The 21,408-nt window shown below is 33.7% G+C and overlaps 1 protein-coding gene across 1 annotated transcript; it reads right to left on the bottom strand.

Annotated features, from left to right (window-relative positions):
* Positions 1-20,312: 20,312 nt before the first annotated feature.
* LOC139888574 (uncharacterized) lies at positions 20,313-20,753 on the bottom strand. The gene has a single exon (XM_071871576.1). It carries the CDS (start codon positions 20,751-20,753, stop codon positions 20,313-20,315), a length of 441 nt encoding a protein of 146 aa, XP_071727677.1.
* Positions 20,754-21,408: the final 655 nt, after the last annotated feature.

Here is a 21,408-nt window from a genome sequence, read left to right as displayed (position 1 = left end):
AAGTACGTGAAACTACATTCTATGGTTGAATTATCGAAATCGAATATGCCCCTTTTTATTAAGTCTGGTAATCTAAGAATTAGGGAACGGACACCCTAATTGACGCGAATCCTAAAGATAGATCTATTGGGCCTAACAAACCCCATCCAAAGTACCGGATGCTTTAGTACTTCGAAATTTATATCATATCCAAAGGGTGTCCCGGAATGATGGGGATATTCTTATATATGCATCTTGTTAATGTCGGTTACCAGGTGTTCACCATATGAATGATTTTTATCTCTATGTATGGGATGTGTATTGAAATATGAAATCTTGTGGTCTATTATTATGATTTGATATATATAGGTTAAACCTATAACTCACCAACATTTTTGTTGACGTTTTAAGCATGTTTATTCTCAGGTGATTATTAAGAGCTTCCGCTGTCGCATACTTAAATAAGGACGAGATTTGGAGTCCATGCTTGTATGATATTGTGTAAAAACTGCATTCAAGAAACTTATTTTGTTGTAACATATTTGTATTGTAAACCATTATGTAATGGTCGTGTGTAAACAGGATATTTTAGATTATCATTATTTGATAATCTACGTAAAGCTTTTTAAACCTTTATTGATGAAATAAAGGTTATGGTTTGTTTTAAAATGAATGCAGTCTTTGAAAAACGTCTCATATAGAGGTCAAAACCTCGCAACGAAATCAATTAATATGGAACGTTTTTAATCAATAAGAACGGGACATTTCAGTTGGTATCCGAGCGTTGGTCTTAGAGAACCAGAATTTTGCATTAGTGTGTCTTATCGAGTTTGTTAGGATGCATTAGTGAGTCTGGACTTCGACCGTGTTTACTTGAAAAATGATTGCTTAACAAATTTTGTTGGAAACTATATATTTTTAACATGTGAATATTATGTGATATATTAATATCTTAACGCGTTTGATATTATGTGATAGATGTCTACCTCTAGAACAAGTCCCATTGACTCACCTAATAATAATGAAGAGTCAAATGTAAATTGGAATGATTCGTGGACTGATTCACAAGTTCCCGAAGAGGAACCGGAAGAAGAGTCGGAACCGGAAGAAGAATCGGAACCGGAAGAAGAATCGGAACCGGATGAAGAAATAGAACCGGTGGGGGAAATAATAAAACGGTTAAGTAAAAGAAAATCCTCAACCAACCGACCAAGGTTAATTATGGTCAATGGTGTTTCCGCCAAGGAAGCAAAATATTGGGAGGATTACCAATTCTCCGATGAATCGGATTCCGACGAGAATTCCGATGATGTTATAGAAATTACCCCAACTGAATTTAAAAAGGCAAAAGAAAATAATAAGGGAAAGGGCATAAAAATAGAGAAATCTAATTCCAACCCCGATGAACTTTATATGTGTCGTCAACCCCCGAAGTCCTTAAGTTGTAACAATGACCCGGGAACCTCTAAACCACCAGGTTTTTCTAAACCAATGTGGAAAACGACGGCTCGTATTAGGGGAACATCATATATCCCTAGAAACTTGGCAAAAAGAACCAAAACCGAAGAAGAAGAAACAAGCCAGTCGAAATAAGATAGTTGTATTCGTGTTGTGTAATATATGTAATATAGTGTGCTTATGCTTTATGATATATGTAAAAATTGCTTGTATTAATAAGTATTTTTTTTATGAATCTAACTCTTGTCTATTTTACAGTATAAAAACACAAAATGGATAGACAACCCAATATTTTAAGAGACCTACCCGGAGACATGATTGATGAAATCTTGTCTAGAGTCGGTCAGAATTCTTCGGCACAACTATTTAAGGCGAGATCAGTTTGTAAGACATTCGAAGAATGTTCCAAGAATGCCTTGGTTTATAAAAGGCTTTCGTTCGAAAGATGGGGGATATCACATTAGGAAATCCATAAGTTACGATGTGTTTACTTTGACGCATATATTGCGGGGAACCCAAATGCTATTTTACGCAATGGGTTAAGAAATTATTTTGACTCAATATATCCGAATATTGGACTTCGTGATTTAGAAAAAGCGGCTAACATGCAACATAAAGAAGCATGTTATGCTTACGGATTAGTAATGTTCGCTTCTCACCAAAGTGAGAACAAGAACATCGGGCTACAACTATTAAACAAAACGTTCCCACAAGTGACGGAGTCGGTAATTGGGGTAAGAAATGAGGTTTTTTAGATTGTTACGGGACTGTTGGACGTTACGTAACCCTCGTCCCTTTGACGACGTTACAACACGCTGTCTTATCAATGGCCATAACGGTTATGCTCCACAAGACCAAGGATGGGAAGTAATCCTAGTAAAACCAGAATGCATGACTTGTTTCTGGACGTATGAATTACGTGTCTTTATTGCCTTTGCTGAACGACTTGTGTACTAGCTAGAATTATCTTCACAACCATCTTGTATCAAATTTATTGTGTGCTATATTTCATGCTATATGTAAAATAAGCGGTATTGTAAGTTTGTAAAATATTGTGTAAAAGTTTGAACGCGAAATATTATTATAATCAGTTTTTCATATAGAATTGTAGTAGTTGAATTGTATATTAGCTACTAAGTATGAACTTAACGGGTAGGTACTACCCGAATTTAAACTTATAAAACGCTTATATGAAGAAAAAGCTTTTATAAATGAGTTCATATTATGCTACGAAATACTATTAACTACTCTTAATATTCTGTATGATTAACTTGTTCCATTTGACTATTTTGAAGGAAATGGCACCGACTACTCGACACACCGTGAATATGAATGAAGAGGAATTCCGTACTTTTCTAGCTTCAAACATAGCCGCAGTACAGGCTGCGCTACATACCAACAATAACCTTGGATCCAGCAGTACAGGAAATCGTGTAGGATGCACCTACAAAGAATTCACTGCCTGCAAACCTTTGGAATTTGATGGAACCGAAGGACCGATCGGATTGAAACGGTGGACCGAGAAGGTCGAATCGGTGTTTTCCATAATTAAGTGTACTGAAGAGGACAAAGTGAAGTATGCTACGCATACATTCACAGGTTCTGCGTTAACATGGTGGAATACCTATCTAGAGCAAGTGGGACAAGACAATGCGTACGCACTACCGTGGTCAGCATTCAAGCACTTGATGAACGAGAAGTACCGTCCCAGAACCGAGGTCAATAAGCTCAAGACAGAACTTAGAGGGTTACAAACCCAAGGATTTGATATTACCACGTATGAAAGACGATTCACAGAATTGTGCCTATTGTGTCCGGGAGCATTCGAAGATGAGGAAGAGAAGATCGACGCGTTTGTGAAAGGATTACCAGAAAGAATCCAAGAAGATATAAGTTCATACGAGCCCGCCTCCATACAACAGGCATGTAGAATGGCTCACAAACTAGTGAACCAGATTGAAGAAAGAATTAAAGAACAGACTGCTGAAGAGGCCAATGTGAAGCAAGTCAAAAGAAAGTGGGAGGAAAACGGTGATAAGAATCACCAATACAACAACAACAGCAATTACAACAATAATCGCAACAATTATCCCAACAATCGCAACATCAATCGCAACTACAACAAACGGCCCAACAACAACAACAACAACAACAATAACAACAACAACAACAACAACAACAACAGCAACTACAATAATCATCCCAACAACAATAATAACCGCAACAACAACAACAATCAGAAGCAGCTATGCCAATGGTGTGAAAAGTATCACTCGGGGTTCTGCACAAAATTTTGCAACAAGTGTAAAAGAAATGGTCATAGCGTGGTGAAGTGTGAGGTCTACGGACCAGGGGTTAATAGAACGAAAGGAACAAATGGTGTCGGAACGAGTAATGGCGGAGCAAGTAGTGTCGGAGCAAGTTATGCCAATGTAGTTTGTTATAAATGTGGAAAACCGGGCCACATTATTAGAAATTGCCCAAACCAGGAGAACACGAATGGACAAGGCCGCGGAAGAGTTTTCAATATTAATGCGGCAGAGGCACAGGAAGACCCGGAGCTTGTTACGGGTACGTTTCTTATTGACAATAAATCTGCTTACGTTTTATTTGATTCAGGTGCGGATAGAAGCTATATGAGTAGAGATTTTTGTGCTAAATTAAGTTGTCCATTGACACCTTTGGATAGTAAATTTTTACTCGAATTAGCAAATGGTAAATTAATTTCAGCAGATAATATATGTCGGAATCGAGAAATTAAACTGGTTAGCGAAAAATTTAAGATTGATTTGACACCAGTAGAGTTAGGGAGTTTTGATGTGATAATCGGTATGGACTGGTTGAAAGAAGTGAAAGCAGAGATCATTTGTTACAAAAATGCAATTCGTATTATACGAGAAAAGGGAAAACCCTTAATGGTGTACGGAGAAAAGGGCAACACGAAGCTACATCTTATTAGTAATTTGAAGGCATAAAAACTAATAAGAAAAGGTTTCTATGCTGTTCTAGCACACGTCGAGAAAGTACAAACTGAAGAAAAGAGCATCAATGATGTTCCCATTGCAAAAGAATTTGCCGATGTATTTCCGAAAGAATTACCGGGATTACCACCACATCGATCCGTTGAATTTCAAATAGATCTTGTACCAAGAGCTGCACCAATAGCTCGTGCTCCTTACAGACTCGCACCCAGCGAGATGAAAGAAATGCAAAGCCAATTACAAGAACTTTTAGAGCGTGGTTTCATTCGACCAAGCACATCACTGTGGGGAGCTCCAGTTTTGTTTTTCAAGAAGAAAGATGGTACATTCAGGTTGTGTATCGACTACCGAGAGTTGAACAAACTTACCATCAAGAACCGCTACCCACTACCGAGAATCGATGACTTATTTGATCAACTACAAGGATCGTCTGTTTATTCAAATATTTACTTACGTTCCGGGTATCATCAAATGCGGGTAAAAGAAGATGATATTCCAAAGACTGCTTTCAGAACACGTTACGGTCATTACGAGTTTATGGTCATGCCGTTTGGTTTAACTAATGCTCCAGCTGTGTTCATGGACCTTATGAACTGAGTGTGTGGACCATACCTTGACAAGTTTGTCATTGTTTTCATTGATGACATACTTATTTACTCAAAGAATGACCAAGAACACGGTGAACATTTGAGAAAGGTGTTAGAAGTATTGAGGAAGGAAGAATTATACGCTAAGTTTTCAAAGTGTGCATTTTGGTTGGAAGAAGATCAATTCCTCGGTCACATAGTGAACAAAGAAGGTATTAAGGTAGATCCGGCAAAGATAGAAACTGTTGAAAAGTGGGAAACCCCGAAAACTCCGAAACACATACGCCAGTTTTTAGGACTAGCTGGTTACTACAGAAGGTTCATCCAAGACTTTTCCAGAATAGCAAAACCCTTGACTGCATTAACGCATAAAGGGAAGAAATTTGAATGGAATGATGAACAAGAGAAAGCGTTTCAGTTATTGAAGAAAAAGCTAACTACGGCACCTATATTGTCATTGCCTAAAGGGAATGATGATTTTGTGATTTATTGTGACGCATCAAAGCAAGGTCTCGGTTGTGTATTAATGCAACGAACGAAGGTGATTGCTTATGCGTGTAGACAATTGAAGATTCACGAAAAAAATTATACGACGCATGATTTGGAATTAGGCGTGGTTGTTTTTGCATTAAAGACTTGGAGGCACTACTTATATGGGGTCAAAATTATTATATATACCGACCACAAAAGTCTTCAACACATATTTAATCAGAAACAACTGAATATGAGGCAGCGTAGGTGGATTGAATTATTGAATGATTACGACTTTGAGATTCGTTACCACCCGGGGAAGGCAAATGTGGTAGCCGATGCCTTGAGCAAGAAGGACAGAGAACCCATTCGAGTAAAATCTATGAATATAATGATTCATAATAACCTTACTACTCAAATAAAGGAGGCGCAACAAGGAGTTTTAAAAGAGGGAAATTTAAAGGATGAAATACCCAAAGGATCGGAGAAGCATCTTAATATTCGGGAAGACGGAACCCGGTATAGGGCTGAAAGGATTTGGGTACCAAAATTTGGAGATATGAGAGAAATGGTACTTAGAGAAGCTCATAAAACCAGATACTCAATACATCCTGGAACGGGGAAGATGTACAAGGATCTCAAGAAACATTTTTGGTGGCCGGGTATGAAAGCCGATGTTGCTAAATACGTAGGAGAATGTTTGACGTGTTCTAAGGTCAAAGCTGAGCATCAGAAACCATCAGGTCTACGTCAACAACCCGAAATCCCGGAATGGAAATGGGAAAACATTACCATGGATTTCATCACTAAATTGCCAAGGACTGCAAGTGGTTTTGATACTATTTGGGTAATAGTTGATCGTCTCACCAAATCAGCACACATCCTGCCAATAAGAGAAGATGACAAGATGGAGAAGTTAGCACGACTGTATTTGAAGAAAGTCGTCTCCAGACATGGAATACCAATCTCTATTATCTCTGATAGGGATGGCAGATTTATTTCAAGATTCTGGCAGACATTACAGCAAGCATTAGGAACTCGTCTAGACATGAGTACTGCCTATCATCCACAAACTGATGGGCAGAGTGAAAGGACGATACAAACGCTTGAAGACATGCTACGAGCATGTGTTATTGATTTCGGAAACAGTTGGGATCGACATCTACCGTTAGCAGAATTTTCCTACAACAACAGCTACCATTCAAGCATTGAGATGGTGCCGTTTGAAGCACTTTATGGTAGAAAGTGCAGGTCTCCGATTTGTTGGAGTGAAGTGGGGGATAGACAGATTACGGGTCCGGAGATTATACAAGAAACTACCGAGAAGATCATCCAAATTCAACAACGGTTGAAAACCGCCCAAAGTCGACAAAAGAGCTACGCTGACATTAAAAGAAAAGATATAGAATTTGAAATTGGAGAGATGGTCATGCTTAAAGTTGCACCTTGGAAAGGCGTTGTTCGATTTGGTAAATGAGGGAAATTAAATCCAAGGTATATTGGACCATTCAAGATTATTGATCGTGTCGGACCAGTAGCTTACAGACTTGAGTTACCTCAACAACTCACGGCTGTACATAACACTTTCCACGTCTTGAATTTGAAGAAATGTTTTGCTAAAGAAGATCTCACTATTCCGTTAGATGAAATCCAAATCAACGAAAAACTTCAATTCATCGAAGAACCCGTCGAAATAATGGATCTTGAGGTTAAAAGACTTAAGCAAAACAAGATACCAATTGTTAAGGTTCAATAGAATGCTCGTAGAGGACCCGAGTTCACCTGGGAGCATGAAGATCAGATGAAGAAGAAATACCCGCATCTATTTCCAGAAGATTCGTCAACACCTTCAACAGCTTAAAATTTCGGGACGAAATTTATTTAACGGGTAGGTACTGTAGTGACCCAAACTTTTCCATGTTTATATATATTAATTGAGATTGATATTTACATGATTAAATATTTCCAACATGTTAAGAAATCAAACTTGTTAAGACTTGATTAATTGAAATATGTTTCATATAGACAATTGACCACCCAAGTTGACCGGTGATTCACGAACGTTAAAACTTGTAAAAACTATATGATGACATACATATGGATATATATATATATATATATAGTTAACATGATACTATGATAAGTAAACATATCATTAAGTATATTAACAATGAACTACATATGTAAAAACAAGACTACTAACTTAATGATTTTTAAACGAGACATATATGTAATGATTATCGTTGTAAAGACATTTAATGTATATATATCACATTAAGAGATATTCATACATGATAATATCATGATAATATAATAATTTAAAATCTCATTTGATATTATAAACATTGGGTTAACAACATTTAACAAGATCGTTAACCTAAAGGTTTCAAAACAACACTTACATGTAACGACTAACGATGACTTAACGACTCAGTTAAAATGTATATACATGTAGTGTTTTAATATGTATTTATACACTTTTGAAAGACTTCAATACACTTATCAAAATACTTCTACTTAACAAAAATTCTTACAATTACATCCTCATTCAGTTTCATCAACAATTCTACTCGTATGCACCCGTATTCGTACTCGTACAATACACAGCTTTTAGATGTATGTACTATTGGTATATACACTCCAATGATCAGCTCTTAGCAGCCCATGTGAGTCACCTAACACATGTGGGAACTATCATTTGGAAACTAGCATGAAATATCTCATAAAATTACAAAAATATGAGTAATCATTCATGACTTATTTACATGAAAACAAAATTACATATCCTTTATATCTAATCCATACACCAATGACCAAAAACACCTACAAATACTTTCATTCTTCAATTTTCTTCATCTAATTGATCTCTCTCAAGTTTTATCTTCAAGTTCTAAGTGTTCTTCATAAATTCTACAAGTTCTAGTTACATAAAATCAAGAATACTTTCAAGTTTGCTAGCTCACTTCCAATCTTGTAAGGTGATCATCCAACCTTAAGAAATCTTTGTTTCTTACAGTAGGTTATCATTCTAATACAAGGTAATAATCATATTCAAACTTTGGTTCAATTTCTATAACTATAACAATCTTATTTCAAGTGATGATCTTACTTGAACTTGTTTTCGTGTCATGATTCTGCTTCAAGAACTTCGAGCCATCCAAGGATCCGTTGAAGCTAGATCCATTTTTATTTTTTCTAGTAGGTTTATCCAAGGAACTTAAGGTAGTAATGATGTTCATAACATCATTCAATTCATACATATAAAGCTATCTTATTCGAAGGTTTAAACTTGTAATCACTAGAACATAGTATAGTTAATTCTAAACTTGTTCGCAAACAAAAGTTAATCCTTCTAACTTGACTTTTAAAATAAACTAAACACATGTTCTATATCTATATGATATGCTAACTTAATGATTTAAAACCTGGAAACATGAAAAACACCGTAAAATCGGATTTACGCCGTCGTAGTAACACCGCGGGCTGTTTTGGGTTAGTTAATTAAAAACTATGATAAACTTTGATTTAAAAGTTGTTATTCTGAGAAAATAATTTTTATTATGAACATGAAACTATATCCAAAAATTATGGTTAAACTCAAAGTGGAAGTATGTTTTCTAAAATGGTCATCTAGACATCGTTCTTTCGACTGAAATGACTACCTTTACAAAAATGACTTGTAACTTATTTTTCCGACTATAAACCTATAATTTTTCTGTTTAGATTCATAATATAGAGTTCAATATCAAACCATAGCAATTTGATTCACTCAAAACGGATTTAAAATGAAGAAGTTATGGGTAAAACAAGATTGGATAATTTTTCTCATTTTAGCTACGTGAAAATTGGTAACAAATCTATTCTAACCATAACTTAATCAACTTGTATTGTATATTATGTAATCTTGAGATACCATAGACACGTATACAATATTTCGACCTATCATGTCGACACATCTATATATATTTCGGAACAACCATAGACACTCTATATGTGAATGTTGGAGTTAGCTATATAGGGTTGAGGTTGATTCCAAAATATATATAGTTTGAGTTGTGATCAATACTGAGATACGTATACACTGGGTCGTGGATTGATTCAAGATAATATTTATCGATTTATTTATGTACATCTAACTGTGGACAACTAGTTGTAGGTTACTAACAAGGACAGCTGACTTAATAAACTTAAAACATCAAAATATATTAAAAGTGTTGTAAATATATTTTGAACATACTTTGATATATATGTATATATTGTTATAGGTTCGTGAATCAACCAGTGGCCAAGTCTTACTTCCCGACGAAGTAAAAATCTGTGAAAGTGAGTTATAGTCCCACTTTTAAAATCTAATATTTTTGGGATGAGAATACATGCAGGTTTTATAAATGATTTACAAAATAGACACAAGTACATGAAACTACATTCTATGGTTGAATTATCGAAATTGAATATGCCCCTTTTTATTAAGTCTGGTAATCTAAGAATTAGGGAACAGACACCCTAATTGACGCGAATCCTAAAGATAGATCTATTGGGCCTAACAAACCCCATCCAAAGTACCGGATGCTTTAGTACTTCGAAATTTATATCATATCCGAAGGGTGTCCCGGAATGATGGGGATATTCTTATATATGCATCTTGTTAATGTCGGTTACCAGGTGTTCACCATATGAATGATTTTTATCTCTATGTATGGGATGTGTATTGAAATATGAAATCTTGTGGTCTATTATTATGATTTGATATATATAGGTTAAACCTATAACTCACCAACATTTTTGTTGACGTTTTAAGCATGTTTATTCTCAGGTGATTATTAAGAGCTTCCGCTGTCGCATACTTAAATAAGGACGAGATTTGGAGTCCATGCTTGTATGATATTGTGTAAAAACTGCATTCAAGAAACTTATTTTGTTGTAACATATTTGTATTGTAAACCATTATGTAATGGTCGTGTGTAAACAGGATATTTTAGATTATCATTATTTGATAATCTACGTAAAGCTTTTTAAACCTTTATTGATAAAATAAAGGTTATGGTTTGTTTTAAAATGAATGCAGTCTTTGAAAAACGTCTCATATAGAGGTCAAAACCTCGCAACGAAATCAATTAATATGGAACGTTTTTAATCAATAAGAACGGGACATTTCAGCAAAGGTTCAACACGTATCTGTGTCAGATCCTTTATCATTATTATTACCCAAAATAACTTTACAAACCCTTTTCAAAATAGCGAATTTTATCACAGCTCCAAAAAGACAACTTCGACTTTTCATACGGAGTAGCCTTATTATAACCTTGATATATACGTTATCTTTTTGCTATCGTTACTGGGGAACCTTTTATATTCCACCACATTAGTAGTAAGCTTACCAGCAACTTTATTGCTCTTTGAATTAAATCTCTCTGAAAGATCACTATAAAACCTTATCACGTACCCATCTACATCTTGTAACAATAATTGTCATACCAAACCTCAGGAAGCATAATAATTATTCTTGAATCTTACATCATTTCTGCATATACATATAACATTATTTCCTAGAATTAAAATTCTGAAATCCGGAATAGCACTTCAGCCTACGAATCAGTACTATGAAGTTTTGAAAAAGCTGAATGAAGCAGCAGAAACTGTAGACAACCGTAACAATCAAAAGTTGATGATAAAGAATATTGTGTTAGCAAAGGACAGAAAAAGAGAAGGTTTAGAACTGAAAAATGGATTGAGTAAACCCAGAAGGAGGCTGTGGACAAATCACAAGGATGAAATCTACCTTCAAAGAATCCAAATGATTCGGTGTCTGCTAAAATCCTTAGCAAATACCTTGCTCCTTACTCTAAAACCCTTGCAAACAATATTCTTCATCATCCTCTTATCTTAAATATTCTAAGATATCATCGTATCTTCCATTATAAATATCCTTCATATTTCTGAAGATATTTTCATAACCATTCTTATCTGAAATCATTTATTCCTTCGCGTTATCTGTATCACATCATAAATAAAACTGTTTTGGTTTCTAAATATCTGAAACCTCTTAGTGTAAAGTATGAATGTTTTTGAAGTAATGTTGGGAACTGAAGCATGAGTTAGTATAATATAATGACACTTGATCAACGTAATTATATTACAGTAAGTCATGCTGAGTTTCTAAATGGAACGTAATGATTCACAGACCATAACATCATCATGTGCCATGTTACATGACTCTTACATTCAATCTAATCTCTAAACATATCAAGAACATATTCTATTGATAGTTCTATCTTTTCCTTTGGATTCTGGTAATTTCACAAGTTAAATTGTGCTAGTACAATTTCTCTCTTAGAGTATTAGCTATGTTCATTCTGAATTTCATATATATGAATTCTAGACCATTATTCACTTGACTTGAAGTCGGGAAAAGAAGACGGAAGCATGAAACTCCAAAATATAAGGAAAAATATAAGCACAAAGACAACGCAAAAATTACAAACTGTGTATATCGATACGTATAGCAATATAAATACACGGGAAAACTAAGAACACTATAAACCCAAAAGCATAGTAGAAATTGACGGATTCCTCCGGTGGAAGATGAAAAAGAAGAATGACAGATGTGATAGTCAAGAATATATCAAGAATTAAAACTGGATAGAGCATATTGACGAATGTTTTGGAAGTACAAAGAAAGGAAGAAATTATAAAAGATGGGAGATGTGGAAATAAGGAAACGTAGGAGGTTGATTTATAGTAAAATATCCGACAGAGAAATCGACACAGATTATTGCAATAAATCGAAGAGGATCATAATTTCCTTAATCGCCAAAGAATCAAATCTTATATAGATTACAAAGATTTTCTTTAATTCGGAGATCAACCGTGATGACGTCAAAAGATAAGATGAATCCCTATTTTCTCATTTCACTCTTTTACGATAGCTTCACTCATACGTTTCGAGTAATCGAATTATTTTATCCATATTTCTCAATCATGATAAAACCCTATGAATCAACTTATATTCATCATAATAACATTCTTATTGTTAGCCATGACGACCTCGATCAAATTTCGGGACGAAATTTCTTTAACGGGTAGGTACTGTGACGACCCGGAAATTTCCGACCAAATTTAAACTTAATCTTTATATAATTACGACTTGATAAGAAATGAATTTTAATAAATCTTGAACCTCCGAAAAGAGTTTTACACAAGCTTTTGATCACCCTTTTATTCCGACGATTCACGAACGTCATAACTTGATTTAATTGTTTAATTGTTTAATTATTGTGTATATATATGGATTTATATATATTTAACTTGAAAATATGATAAAATATCTCATTAAGTATATTAATAAAGTATTATATATATATTTTCAAAATACTAATTTAAAGAGTTTTCAGACAATATATATATATTACTATTTAAACGACGTAATTAACTTATGTTAAAATTTATTTACATATAATGTATTACGAGTATAAATACATCCTTACAAGTATTGAATACACTTTATAATATACCAATACATATAAAGGATAGCTATACTCGTATTTCCGTTCAATTTCCTCAAAGAATTCTACTCGCATTCATACGGTATTTTTATCCGTATTATACACAGCTTCTAGAAGTATTTACTATTGGTATATACCAATAGAATTATGCAATTATTTGTGTAATATGTCATCCATGACCTAATTAATTTAATATGTCATGCATAACTTAATCAAATTTAACTTATCTAAGATATTTTCACTAAAAGCCAAAATTATAAGCTTATAAATAAGGACCATTTTAACTCATTTTTACTCCACATTTTCTTAAACTAAAAACACACACTTGAATGCTCTCATATCATACTTTAATCTCAGAAACTTTCCTCTTCATAATCAAGGTAAAATACTTCTCAAAATCCTTGTTCAATTCCTTGTATAGTTGCTATCTTATTATACTTATAAAACTTGTAAAAATTAGAACTTGTTTTGGTGAACACCAAGCTTGTTTGAAAAACTAATCTAATCTTTCTAACTTAACTCTAATAATAATTATTTATATGTATTATGATGTTATATTAAGTTAATATAAGAACTTATAACTTGTACATATGAAGAACACCTTGAAACTTAACATATATCCTTTAATCTCCATTCGGTAAAAAGCGTGCTGTTTTGGGTTGGGAATTAAAAACCTATCTTAGATTTTGAGTTCGAGGCTAAGACTTTTTATATATGTTAATATATGTAAGTAAGACTTCCAGTATTTTTTTCATGATTTTAGACAAAGTGGAAGTATTTTATCAAAAATCATATATTGGGTGGATGTCGGGATTTTTCTAAATCTGTCCACCGACACAAAAAGAGGGTAAAGCTCTAAAAATTACTACTTGGGATGAACTTTTCGAATTGGTTTTGTAAAATTTACTTTTTAATGAATCCATAGCAATTTGATTCACTTAAAACGGAGTTGTAATGAATATTTGGCGAGCAAAACAAAATCTGCTAAAATTAACGTTGTATGGACGAAATTTATATTATAAAAACTATATTAACCATATCCTTGTTAACTTTTCCTATATCCTATATATATTTGGACATGTTATCAGTAGTATAACAAAATATTATAATCTTGGTTAATTCTGTGATTGTATATATGTATAATAATATTCTTGGTACGTCCTAACACAATAAGTATACAATACGTTTTGATAAATCCTAAGACAATACTTCTAAGACAATACGTATACAATACGTCTCTGGGTTGATGCAAAGACAATACGTATACAATACGTCGTGGGGTAATTCTAAGATTATATATATATATATATATATATATATATATATATATATATATACCGATTATTGGACTGTTGAACTTTTCAGACTATTTTGGACTACTAACAAAGGACTACTAACATAAAATGTTAAAAATTATTATATAAGTATTCTATGAACTTGCTTTATTTTATTCATATGTCGTATTATTATCTGAATCGTTATTATTATTATAGGTTCGTGAATCCAAGGACGCCGGTCATATTTTTAATAAGTTGAAAACTTATTATTAATATACTTTTACTACTGTGAGTATATAGTCCCATTTTTAAACTCTAAAAAAATTTTGGGATGAGAATACATGCATTATATGTTTTACGCCATAGACACAAGTACTTAAAATATATTCTACGTTGAGTTGTACCACTTTGCATATCTTCCCTAATAGCTTGGTAACTAATATTTACATGTTGTAAAAAAATGTATACGCTCGGGTTTGACAACCCCAACCGGGCTAGTCGCTCTAGTATCGTAAACGGTTGCATAGTACTTCGTTTTTACTACACTTGGTACAGTGTAGGGAGATTTCATAATAAAGGGAATATGCCACATTAATGGTTAAGTATGGTTACTGAAGCGCTCAACAACTTATAGAATACTTTTATACACTTGCGAGTGTACATATATTTATAACTATGAAATCTTGTGGTCTATATTTATATCAATGATAAACCTATATATCTCACCAACCTTTGTGTTGACTGTTTATGCATATTTATTCTCAGGTCCTTAAGAAAGTCTTTCGCTGTTGCATTATCTGAGCAAGCTGTGCATGGAGTCTCATACTTTTATTTAAATAAAGTGTTGCATTCAATAAAACCTTTGTCATGTATTATATTCGACTGTTACGTCACGTGTGTAGTATTTGGAAACCGATGTATTTTGGGGATTATTTCTTAAATAATCGCCCACTTGTTTAAAACATGCATTATGTATAATACTGATGTGTTTTTTATAAAACGAATGCAATATTTTCTAAAACGTATCATATAGAGGTCAAATATCTCGCTATAGGACCAATGAGAACGTACTGCGTTTGTAATAATATGGACGGGTCATTTCATATATTTACAATATTTTTTTATTACGTTTTAATGATTTGAGTTTGTTAAGTCAGCAGTCCTCGTTAGTAACCTATAACTAGTTGTCCACAGTTAGATGTACAGAAATAAAGCAATATATATTATCTCAAATCAATCCACGACCCAGTGTCTACAAGTCTCAGACTCGATCACAACTCAAAGTATATATATTATTTTAGAATCAACCTCAACCCTGTATAGCTAACTCAAACATTACTGCATATAGAGTGTCTATGGTTGTTCTGAAATATATATATATAGATGGGTCGATATGATATGTCAAAACATCGTATACGTGTCTATGGTATCCCAAGATTTCATAATATGTATAATACAATATAAATTAGTTGGGATATGTTTAGTCAAGATTTGTTACAAAATTTTCGTAGCTAAAACTAGCAAATTTATCCAATTTTGTTTTACCCGTCATTTCTTCGTTTCAAATCCGTTTTGAGTGATTCAAGTTGCTATGGTTTCATATTGAACTTAAGTTTATGAATCTAAACAGAAAAATTATAAGTTTAAAGTTGGAAATACATGTTACAAGTCAATATTATAAGAGGTAGTCATTTCAGTCGAAAGAACGACGTCTTGATGACCATTTTGAAAAACATACTTCCACTTTGAGTTTAACCAAGATTTTTGGATATAGTTTCATGTTCATAGGAAAAATAATTTTCCCATAAGAACAACTTTTAAATCAAAGTTTATCATAGTTTTTAATTAACTAACCCAGAACAGCCCACGGTGTTACTACGACGGTGTATGTCAGGTTTTACGGTGTTCTTCGTGTTTCCAGGTTTTAAATCATTAAGTTAGCATATCATGTAGATATATAACATGTTTTTATTTGATTTTAAAAGTCAAGTTAGAAGGATTAACTTTGTTTGCGAACAAGTTTAGAATTAACTAAACTATGTTCTAGTGATTACATGTTCAAATCTTCGAATAAGATAGTTTTATATAAATGAATCGAATGATGTTATGAACATCATTACTACCTCAAGTTTAGTAGGTAAACCTACTGGAAGTGAAAAAAATTGATCTAGCTTCAAAGGATTCTTGGATGGCTTGAAAGTTCTTGAAGTAGAATCATGACACGAAAACAAGTTCAAGTAAGATTTCCACTCGAAATAAGATAGTTATAGTTATAGAAATTTAATCAAAGTTTGATTATGAGTATTACCTTGTATTAGAAAGATATCTTACTGTAAATAAGAAAGATTTCTTGAGCTTAGATGATTACTTGGATTGGATTAGAAAGCTTGGAAGTAATCTTGCAAACTTGATAGTATTCTTGATTTTATGAAACTAGAACTTATAGAATTTAATAAGAACACTTAGAACTTGAAGATAGAACTTGAGAGAGATCAATTAGATGAATAAAATTGAAGAATGAAAGTGTTTGTAGGTATTTTTGATCGTTGGTATATGGATTAGATATAAAGGATGTGTAAGTTTGTTTTCATGTAAATAATTCATGAATGATTTATAATATTTTTTGTAATTTTGTGAGATATTTCATGCTAGTTGCCAAATTATGGTTCCCACATATTTAATGACTCACATGGGCTGCTAAGGAGCTGATGATTTAGTGTATATACCAATAGTATATACATCTTAGAAGTTGTATATCGTACGAGTACGAATACGGGTGAATACGAGTAGAATTGTTGATGAAAATGAATGAGGATGTAATTGTAAGCATTTTTGTTAAGTAGAAGTACTTTGATATATGTCATGAAGTCTTCCAAAAGTGTATTAATACATCTTAATACACTACATGTATATACATTTAACTGAGTCGTTAAGTCATCGTTAGTCGTTATATGTAAGTGTTGTTTCAGAACCTTTAAGTTAACGATCATGTTAAATGTTATTGATCCATTGTTATTACACTTAAATGAGATGTTAAATTGTTATGTTAACATGTTAACATGGTGTATTAATATATCTTAATATCATATAAATATGTGTAAAATACTATTACAACGATAATCGTTACATTTATGTATTGTTTCGAAATCCTTAAGTTAGTAGTCTCATCGTACTCGTGTAGTTCATTGTTAATACGCTTAATGATATATGTAATTATCATTTCATGATGTTAAACATAGTGTATTAATATCTTAACATGATTCATATGTATTTAGTAAGACGTTGTAACGATAGCCGTTATATATATCGTTTCGCGTTTCTTAATTCACTACTTTCATTTTATGTATATAACTCATTGTTAATGTACTTGGTGAGATACTTACTCATCATAATATAATGTTAAATATATATATATATATATATATATATATATATATATATATATATATATATATATATATATATATATATATATATATATCATGTTGTTTTTACAAGTTTTAACGTTCGTGAATCGCCGGTCAACTTGGGTGGTCAATTGTCTACATGAAACTCATTTCAATAAATCAAGTCTTAACAAGTTTGATTGCTTAACATGTTGGAAATATTTAATCATGCAAATATAGTTTTCATTTAATATATAATCATGGAAAAGTTCGGGTCACTACACCGGGAATGAAGGTTCCATCTGCCATGAGGCCCCATTTATGGGTAAAGTCAAAAGTTGAAAGAAATTTTTGGCAGTTCTGCAAGTAATCCCACAGGGCATCAGGATTGTCAATGTATTCCTAATAAACTCCTAAAATCCTAATCCAATCCATCAAAATCAATCTCCTCTCAATACCCCCCAAATGAAAAGTCATATAACTAGTATCAGTAATTGAACTTGGACGTGGTCTAAAGTTCATTGTGGTGAGAAAATCCCTTGTGAGAGTTGGGTATGTGACCTCTCGCATGGTAAAGATTGGCCACCAAGGGTTTATAGGTTGTTGGTTGTTGGTTGGATCTGGGTAAACTACTATGTACATCAAAAGGTTGTTGTATTTGCCTAGGCTTTGCAGGGGTTGCCAATCAATGTACTTGGCAACGTTGACTTGTTTAGCAAGTCGGGCATTCAACCGCGTATGCCACACATCATCATCCTTTAAGTTAAAAATGGCTTGTAGCCATGGATGTATGTAATAACCTTGGTCTCCCTTGTTATCGTGAGGTGGTGAGTCATGTGGTGGTGGTGGAGGTGGTGGGCCTTGCTCTTGCCTTGCGCACTTAGCCCTTATTGCTTTTTGGCGAGAGGTGCCACCTTCGGCTTGTTTTTCTTTCCCTTTGCCTTGACCTCCCTGTAATAGAACAATAACAACAAAACAAAAACCATGTTTGTACCAAGTTAGCATTAGTGTTACCATACCACAATCAACTCAACAAAAGGGGTAACTCACCCCTACATTTAAGCACATCAATCAATCATCACAATCTATCATACAAAAGCTTCAAACTTTGCAATGTTTAGGCCAAATAATCAATGTGCAACAATGGTACAATGGTCAATTCGGTCAACCAAATAGGTGCAGTTCTAGAAAACCTAAATAACCTTGCAAGAATACCGAAAGCACACATTAAAACGATATGCAATAGTGTCTCATGCTTCTAATCAACTAATTCAAAAGTCAAAGAGTCAAAGCTAGTCAAACCTTAATGTCATAAACCCTAATTTGCAAGTTCTTAGCGAAAAATTGCCAATTTTTAGGAATAAATGACAATAGCAAGATGGTAGAATAGTAATTAACCCTAGATAACACCCAATTGCATCTCGATTGACCGATTGCAAAAAGCCTCAAATTGAAGAACCCTAGATATTTGAAGTTGTAATTTATGCAATTAATCATGAGAAACATGTAAATCAACAACGACGCAACCTAGAATCAACAATAATTTCACCACTATCATCCTAAATCAAACATAATCATCATATAGAGAAAATAGAGAGAATAAAGCATGAACATCACATATAATCAAGCAATTAAACAAGAAAGAAGTGAGAATCATACCCTAAGAAAGTTCATTTTTGAAGATTATGTGAAATTTTTGATGATTAGTGACTAACTAGTACGTTAAAATTAGGGTTTTTGGGTGTGGGTGTCGGCTATGAGAGAAAAAGAAAATGTGGGGTCTAAAAAACTGATTTTAAATCAGCCCCAAAACACATTAAAAAGGGTGAAGGTACGTCGTTCCTGTGAATTTCCAGGAATTTGGAATGGGGTTCTTAAAATGATAATGTCGTTCCTCTAAAGTGGAACGTCGTTCCGTATGCAACAAACGTCGTTCAAAAAACTGCCTAGAAAGTGCTTCTGTTTAAATATTAAATCAAGAATTCCAGATTCCACAACGTCGTTCTTGGGCATAAAATGCAGTTTTTGAACACAAAACACAATCTACGCCATTCAGCAACTATTTTTGGTCTTTTCTAGTTTACCCAAATTCATGAAATGCAACCTAAATGCTAATGCAATTTACAAAAACGTAATATCATACAAGTCTATATGAAATGCAACTAAATGATCTATGTACACGATTGTGGAAAGTGTTTAATGAGTCTATCACCCTACTCCATCCACTTAGGCTTTCAACTAATGCTGGGGTGGTAAATTTCCTTTCCCTTGGAACTAAGGGAACCACAACCTCTAGAACCATCATTGAGCATTAACAACAACCAATTGTCCATTGCCTTAGCTTCATTAATCAACTCTCTAAGTTTGAATTTCTCACATTTTGACAAATTACATACTAGGCGTTTTCTCAAGTGCTCATCCTTTTTGGATGATTCACGATGTATCCGCCCATATAACTTCCTCATGGACTTGTCAGTTATATCAACTTGATCTTTTGGTGCACTTAGGTTTTCTTTGGTCAATTCTCCACCACATTTAGTTGGTAAACCAACTTGAGTTGTGCTTGTAGTGCATTGCACACTAGCAACAACTTGTGGTGTGGTCATGGGTATTGGTGTCAATTTGGTGTATTTACTACGAAAGCTCATGCACTTGCCTTTGTCTCTAAGGTTCAACTTTTCGGTTCTAAAGTCAAAGAAAGAACCCGCGGTTGCCAAAAATGGCCTACCCAAAACGCGGGAATAACCGGGTCTTCCTTTATATCTACAATTACAAAATCGGCCAGGAACTCCATTTCACCTACTTTCACAATTATGTCTTCGGCGATCCCCACGCTAGGGCTAATGGATTGGTCAATTAACTTTACTCCCATTTTTTTAGGTGAAAGGTCACCTAGGCTTAATCTTTGATAGATAGAGTAGGGCATAAAGTTGATACTAGCCCCCGAGTCGGCTAAGGATGTAAACATCTCCGACCCATTCACATTGCATGGGATGAGGAAAGGCCCGGGATCACCCATTTTTGATGGTAGGTTACATTTCTTTAAAATTCCATCACACTCCCTTTTTAGGAAAGTGGTGGATGCTTGCTCAACTTCTCCCTTCTTGGCCATAAGTTACTTCAAAAATTTTCCATAGTTGGGCATATTCTCTAGCACCTCCTCCAAGGGGAGTTTAACACCTTCGCCAAGGGGAGTCCTTAAACCGAAAACCCTAATCCCTAAATACTAAACTCTAAATCATTTGTGTTAAAAGCTCAATCTAAATCCTAAATCTAAACCCTAAATCTAAACCCTAAACCCTAAATTTCTAAACCCTAATATCTAAAACCTCAAAATACGCTCAAAAACACGATAATTGTTATATATTAATTCTTCGAGCGTTTTCTCGCCAAAATAAAAACATTTATCACAAAGTGTCCTTATTAAATGTTCATATTTCATTCAATCTATAATGTTCGTGATCAAAGTTTTATCAGAAAACGGAAAAAAAATTTTGCTTCCCCCCGCTTCCCCCCAATTGGTTACTTCCCCCTTGATCATATATATATATATATATATATATATATATATATATATATATATATATAAACATGCTTCCATACGTGTCATTGATGATGAAACAAAGGTTGGATGTGATCATACAATGTTAAGCAAAGAAAACTTGTCCTCAAGTATTCTATAGAAATGACCAAATCTCCAAAAACGCTCAACTTGAAGAATCAGACAAAAAGTTCACTATTCCAAGCTACACGGTCGAACCACAGCA

The sequence above is a fragment of the Rutidosis leptorrhynchoides genome, chromosome 2, assembly GCF_046630445.1.
Source record: "Rutidosis leptorrhynchoides isolate AG116_Rl617_1_P2 chromosome 2, CSIRO_AGI_Rlap_v1, whole genome shotgun sequence".
NCBI lineage: Eukaryota > Viridiplantae > Streptophyta > Magnoliopsida > Asterales > Asteraceae > Rutidosis > Rutidosis leptorrhynchoides.
The sequence above is the reverse complement of the archived record's forward strand: the minus strand, read 5'-3'. Positions and strand labels throughout refer to the sequence as shown.

Bases quoted from the DNA above. Each gene is read 5' to 3' on its own strand.
- LOC139888574 (XM_071871576.1), bottom strand. From the start codon at position 20,753: ATGGCCAAGAAGGGAGAAGTTGAGCAAGCATCCACCACTTTCCTAAAA.